Source organism: Eucalyptus grandis, chromosome 2, assembly GCF_016545825.1.
Source record: "Eucalyptus grandis isolate ANBG69807.140 chromosome 2, ASM1654582v1, whole genome shotgun sequence".
Classification (NCBI taxonomy): Eukaryota; Viridiplantae; Streptophyta; class Magnoliopsida; order Myrtales; family Myrtaceae; genus Eucalyptus; species Eucalyptus grandis.
In genome coordinates this window covers 21,913,685-21,920,292 of record NC_052613.1, presented here as the reverse complement: position 1 = coordinate 21,920,292, position 6,608 = coordinate 21,913,685, and the positions used below count along the sequence as shown (strand labels likewise).

At 41.3% G+C, this 6,608-nt stretch overlaps 1 protein-coding gene across 3 annotated transcripts; it reads left to right on the top strand.

The window, feature by feature from the left end:
• The first annotated feature begins 409 nt into the window (after positions 1–409).
• On the top strand, positions 410–5,833 carry LOC104428466 (ubiquitin-like-specific protease ESD4). Of its 3 annotated transcripts, none has more exons than XR_005548542.1 (10): positions 410–1,697; positions 1,905–1,981; positions 2,061–2,154; positions 2,361–2,459; positions 2,931–3,023; positions 3,148–3,267; positions 3,477–3,580; positions 4,255–4,360; positions 4,509–4,581; positions 5,306–5,375. XR_005548542.1 is itself a non-coding variant. In XM_010041454.3 (10 exons), exons 1-9 carry the CDS (start codon positions 912–914, stop codon positions 5,366–5,368), a joined length of 1,509 nt encoding a protein of 502 aa, XP_010039756.1. In that variant the 5' UTR covers positions 411–911; the 3' UTR covers positions 5,369–5,409; positions 5,492–5,833. The 3 variants fall into 3 exon arrangements, 2 of the variants coding, with proteins under 2 accessions (XP_010039756.1, XP_010039753.1); XM_010041454.3 differs by lacking the exon at positions 4,255–4,360 and adding an exon at positions 5,492–5,833 and having other exon boundaries at positions 411–1,697; positions 5,306–5,409; XM_010041451.3 differs by lacking the exon at positions 4,255–4,360 and having other exon boundaries at positions 411–1,697; positions 5,306–5,833.
• Positions 5,834–6,608: the final 775 nt, after the last annotated feature.

Genomic DNA, 6,608 nt, shown 5'->3' with positions numbered 1-6,608 from the left:
AACCTCTTTGTGTTATAAGGATTTCGAACCTCTCACCTCTCTTGCAAAAGATCACTGAAGCCTACACAGTAAAGCCACCACGGCCGGTGGTAAATTTGTCGCCCCTTTTCACATAGTCTAAAAGAATTAATTCCTTTGATCAAGCTAGCCGAAATTTATCAGAAAAAAGTATGGTAATAGAAAAATTAGCTGATTAGCTGATTTTATCAAATGAATTTCTCTTTTAAGAAAAACAAAAGAATAGAAAAATTTAAAGCAAAGTTACCAAACGAGCCATAAATTACTAAATTTAGAACGTCGTGGGGGAAGTGGGGGAGGGGGAATTTACAATAATACTGAAAAGTCGGGGTCCAAAATGTAATTCCCCAAAGGAAACAGTATTGGTAAAGATCGCTAAGCTCAATGGCGTGACTCGATCGAGGGGGGGGCACACCGCAGGAAAGTCGCGACAGGACGACACGAATATCTTAAAATTTTGCATCGCGCCCGCCGGAGCCGACCGCCGCCGCCGCCGCCGCTTTCGCAGATCAAACCGCCGTCGGAGCCAAACGCCGCCGCCACCGCCACCGCTTTCCGACTTCAATTCGACCGTTAAGCCTCTTGCGGGAAACGATTCTCCGAATCCTCCCGATTCGTTTCCCTCCTCGCCGCTCGGTTCGCTAGGTTTTCCTCTCCGGATTGCCCTAATTCTCAGCCCCTTCGCTAGGGCTGCTGCTGCGCCTGCAACAACTCCGGCTGTTCCGCCTTCGAATTCGGCGGCCCGCTTTCGTCTGGAGCTTCGATTCGAGCCTCCCGCCCGCCGCGCCGTGTTCGGAAACCCTAGTTTCGAGCTTCGACTCGATGGGTTGGGCGAGAGATGGGTTTCCTTAGATGGGTGAGGGGCGGTTCTTCTTCCTAGGGTCTGGAGTCTAATGGGTGCGTTGACGGGCAACCGGAAGCGCGGAGATGAGTTCTCGAGCTTGAGCAACAGGGAGACGAAGCTGCACGGTTCGCCGGGCTCTCACGCCTCGAAGAGGCCGAGGCTGTTCTCCCCCATGCAGCAGTCGCCTGGGCGGGCCGTTCCTTCGAAGAGCGCCGTCTCCAGGATCGCCAGATACCCGGAAGCCGCGAGCAAGTTGCGCCGCGAGGTCCATGCCCCGGTTAGGACGAGCAAATTCGGGTCTTCCGCGTCTGCATTAGGTAGGATTTCTTTCGGTAAAGGTGATTACAGTAGTGATTATATGGGTAATATTATGTACAAGTACCAGAAGGCGAAGGCTGGTGCGTTGGGGTCGCTGAGATATTTCACGAGAGAGAAGGAAGTGATTGACTTGGTGGATGACGAGCCTAGGAAAGAGATTGTGTCCCTGGATTCGAGTATAGAGGAAATAGATGGCTTTGAAGATGGGAGAGAGACGTCTGTTGCGTCGGGTAGTAGGTCAAAGGACGAAAATCAGGTCGCCACGAATGCACAGGAATCCATCGTGTCAGAGCTGAGTAATGGGAATGCGGGGGTGGAGACTCCTGAGAAGATGATGTACAGGTTGTCCTTAAATGCCGATGATCCTGAGATTCTGAGCAAGTCGGCCTACCAGCAGTTGCTTGAAAATGCGAAGAGGCGGGATGCTAAACTTGGAAGTTTGGATTTCGAGATAAGATTACATGAGGAAAAAAGGTCCTTGTTTCAAGAGTTGCGTCCAGCCAAAAAACCTGATGAGGTAATTTCCTTCATTGATTTTTTACTTTTTATTTCGTGATAGGTGAGTTATATTCACCAGATTGCTTGGTTCTAGCTCGTAGAAAGCAGGAAGAAGGATTACAGGATACTTGGTTCTGATGTCATATGTTGCATAACACTTGGCAAGTTTAGGAATAGATTACCTCCTAGCTTCTTTAAGCTTATTGTTTTCATTTTCTGATCTCAGAAAGTACCTAGTGAGCCCTTCATTCCTCTTACGGATGAGGAGGAGGCAGAGGTTCAACGTGCACTTTCAGGCAACCGGTATGAGTATAGAAAGATTGTTTGCTCTAATTGGTTACCGATATATTTTATATGATAATATCGGAATGGACATGTGCAGGAGGAAGGCTCTTGTGTATCATGAGGACTCTGGCATTGAGATCATAGGAGAAACTCTGTTGTGCCTTAGACCTGGTGCCTGGTTAAATGATGAGGTAATTTCTCATTTGCTGCATCCTCTTTTAGATAGAATTTTCATCTATACTTTGAGAAGTAAAGCTTATTGTAGTTAGGGTTTATGCTACTTGGGAAGAAGGTTGATCTTGTATTGTTTCATCAGACTTCGCCCTTTGATGATTGATTGCTGTGTTGGAATGTACCAAGCTCTTTATTTGTTCTTACATCCATCCTCCCTTCACAGGTCATAAACTTATATCTGGAGTTATTGAAGGAACGTGAGAAAAGAGATCCACGGAAGTTCTTGAAGTGTCACTTTTTCAACACATTTTTCTACAAAAAGGTTGATTCCTTACTGTTGCTATTTAATTCTGTTCGAACAAGCTAAGTATCTTCTTTAGTCTCGGTCCTGATTTCTCCCCTTATCATCTCTCAGCCGTCATTGTGTGCTGTATGTACATCAAAAGGGTTTGGCTTTAGGATTTTCTTGGGTGCTTAGTTAGGAGGTTTCTAGGGCAGGATTAAGCATATCAATGGATGTTTAAACTTTGGTTTTCCCCAAAAAATTTTGTTGCACGCAAAGGCCAAAGGTCACTTGTTGTGTTGCTTTTCGAGAAACCTGCATCTTCTGCTATTCAAGTATACAGTTTCTTCTTAGGCTTCCAATATTGATTAATCACGTTTACAATCATCTTTATCATCATGGATTCGCAGATTGCTCTTTGTTTATAGAATTCTGGTTCATTGACTGGAAAAACTTGTCAATACTTTGGGATTTTATTGACAGATTTTTAATTTACATGTTGAGTTCCAGTTAATCAGTGGCAGGAGTGGGTATGACTATAAAGCTGTCAGAAGGTGGACTACCCAGAAAAAGCTGGGTTATAACCTAATCGATTGCGATAAAGTAAAGCCCTGCCGCACTTTACTAATTTTTTTTTTTGTTTTATCCTGTTACAGCATTTCACTAATTTTAGTTTTTACATTTTGTGCTCTTGATGGTTCATCATTAATTTTGCCTTCTGTTTTAGATATTTGTGCCCATCCACCAAGAGATACACTGGTGTCTAGCCATCATTAACAAGAAAGATGAGAAATTTCAATATTTGGATTCCCTTGGAGGAAGGGATTCTCGAGTGCTGAATGCGCTGGTATGCTTTGTGTTGGTTAAGATTTGACTTTAATTTGAGCTGTTTGTGTTATTTTGAAGAGAGAGCGACAGGGAGGAGGAAATGGGTAAGAGATGTAGTGGAGAAAAGAGGGTTGGGGGGAAGGTGAGAGGTTGGGACAGGGAAAATGATGAAGAGACCACTTCTTTTTTGCCAATCGTAGCTTACAGTAATCTTAACTAATGTCTCAGGCCAGATACGTTGTGGATGAAGTGAAGGACAAGTGCGGAAAAGTCATAGATGTAAGCTCGTGGGAGCAAGAATATGTCTCAGACTTGCCTGCACAGGAAAATGGGTGCGTACTCATTTGATTTCTTTATTTTAATGTGCCTACGAGTAAACTCCTTTCTCCATTTATTTTCCTCTAGCCTTATATTTTTGTTTTTCATGTACTGACTATTAGGAGAAGTTACGGCATTTGGATGTTAACGAACAGCAAAAAGAGCCTAAAGCAATGCTAGAATTGAGAAGAATTGAAGTTGGAACAGGAAATAGATATTCTAGGGTTTAGAGAAACCAACATTTTTAACTGAATGGAGAAATGAAAAGTCACTTTTTGAGACCTATCTATACTGTGGTTACATATGTGAGATGATCTCAACCGTTAATGAAACATAAACAAATTCTATTCTCAACCATTCAACCTCATTAAAAGTCACCTTACTAATACATACCACTTATTAATCCTAATAACACAAGAAAAGACAAAATAAAGAAGAAAATCCCTTAAAGTACTATAAATAATTTTGCTCTTGCATCAAGAAGTCTATAGATAACGGACTGTATGTGTAATGGATGAAATAAAATGATGGCTGAGATAACCAACGTTTCTGGAAAGTGGAGGCAGAGGAGTGAACTTTCTGATTAATTGGAGGCAGAGGAGTTAGCATTCCCATGTGGTGAGCTTCTGAACATCGTCAGAAATGTGAGGGCATATATATAAATGTGTAAAGTTCATCTTTATTCTAGATTTCAGGAGTATAAACTGAAAGTCTCAGTTAGATTGAGTGTGCTTCAGATCTTATTATGAGCAGAGAGTTGGAAATGAGCTTTGCAAGCCAAAAGATTACCTAAGGTAGTTGGTTATCTTTTTTGCGCTGGTTTCTCAGTTGCTTTTGCTTGCTTTGCTGAAATCTTTTATCTGGAGCAATTTGTTTACGTTTCCTTTTTATTGTGCTGGAGGAGGACTTATCTTTACAAATTCACCTATATTTTATGAGCAGGTTTGACTGTGGAATGTTTATGATCAAGTATGCTGATTTCTATAGCAGAGGGTTTGAGCTTTGTTTTGACCAGGTGAGGCATGAAGCTAGGGATGGACTAGTTATGCATCTATGAATGCCTGCTTCTCCTTTGTGCATTTTGAATTGTTTTCCTTTATCACCCTGTTAATCTTTTGATGATCTGTAAATTTGCTTATATATGCCTGTTAGTGTCAGCACAAACCTTAATGGGGAGATAAGTCGTATGCTTATTCTACTATTGGTTATGTCCCTTATCAACAAGAACTGCGACTAGATGATGCCACATATGCTAGAGGCAAGATTGTATAGGCTTGTAATGATACCTACTAGGCCATATGGGATGGATTGCTAGAGGTTCAAGCAAAGACTAGCTTATAAAGTGAGTATAGCTGATAGATTTAAGTGTTATGGAAGATGGAGGGAAATGAGTATGCTTGTTGGAAGGCTTTGATGGTGGAGGTTCCCATCCTCACCATTTTGTGTACTTTATGTAGTATTTAGGGCTTTAATCGAATGACTTGATATTTTATTTCCACTCATAGTTGTTAAGTTCTTGAAAAGACGGATGGAGACTTGGATTGGCTCTGCTTTTTACTCTCCTAGCTTTATTTTTGTTTCTAGTGTCCTAAAAAATACAATTTGGTGTAAATTTTAACACGTCATGGTCATATAAATACTGTTTATGCACATCTTGAATGGCTCTTCTGCTTAGAAAATTTGAACGAGACTTGAAGGAATCTTTTTCCTTATGTATTATATTGAACTTTTTGTCACAGGATCATATGCCCTATTTTCGGCGGAGAACAGCAAAGGAGATTTTGAGACTAAGAGCTGATTGAAGATGTTGCAAATGCATTTGGATTCAAATTTGAAGATTTAGGTATTAAAAGACAAATTCCTTTTGGTTGATAGCCCCGGGCAAAAGCCTAATGGAAATTTTCATACATTTCTATGTCTTGAAGCTGATGCTGTCAATAACGCTGTTAAAGCATGTGGTTTACTGAAAGGGGAATTTGTACATACATAGAATGGAGCACTGCCCCATGAACAATGAGTTGCAGCGTGCAAAGGTCAATAGGCATCTCAGTTTTGAAGTGCTCTCGCTTCATCTTGTGCTTGTTCTTGTCCTTTTTTGTAGATTTACCTCTGGAAGCGTAGAAAGGTACTGAATGAGTTTTCCTTAGAAAAGTTTGTGGGAATGTTGGCTATATATTTGCCTATCTTGAGTCGAAATTGAATTGGAAGGAAGACCTGCCTGTTATTTGAAAGTGTCAGCTGTGATATAAAATACATGGAATTAATAATATTTTGATGTACACTATCGAGAGTAGTAATAATTTTTTTTTGGGAAAATTCTAAATAAGGAGCCGAAAGGGGGTTATCTTTTCAAAAACGGACTCGAAGTGAACTTTATATTAAATGAGGTCCTAAAGGGGTCAAGGAAGTCTGGAGCTTAGAGAGGCTCAAAAAAGTCAAGCCCAATGCCATCGTTGCCACGTGAGAAACCAAATAAGGAAGACGATCCTTGCTCTGTTCCTGCCTGCTGCTGATAGGCTGTAGTGGTGTTGGAGTCTGATAAAATGTCATCCGGTGGCTGCGATGGAGGGAGCGATTCCATCAACTCTTCCACTGACATCTGCAATCAAAACAATGTGATCATATGAAACGACCCATCTTAAGTACTCTGCATTTTTTGTTGCTGAAACAATCTTGAAGTATGAAATGAAAATAGTCCCACGGATGTTGCTTATATGCTAATGCAATCATTAGTATTTTGGCCGTGGGAAACTGATGAGTCTCTGGGACTTTGACATGCTCTATAGGACTTAGGGGTAGATCCAAACCTAAATAAGTTTTACAATACAGAACGGGTGTCTCTCACCTCACGAGGAGCAGCAACAACTTCATTGTGCTGGTTGTCACGGAAGCTCAAGCAATCCCCTTCTTGATTGACAGGGGGCGGAGCGTGACCCCTCATCGCCTTCTTGTCCTTATTGTTCATTATCCGACATACCACATAAGGCAGAGCCTGTATATATATATATATATATATATATATATATATATATATATTCCCGA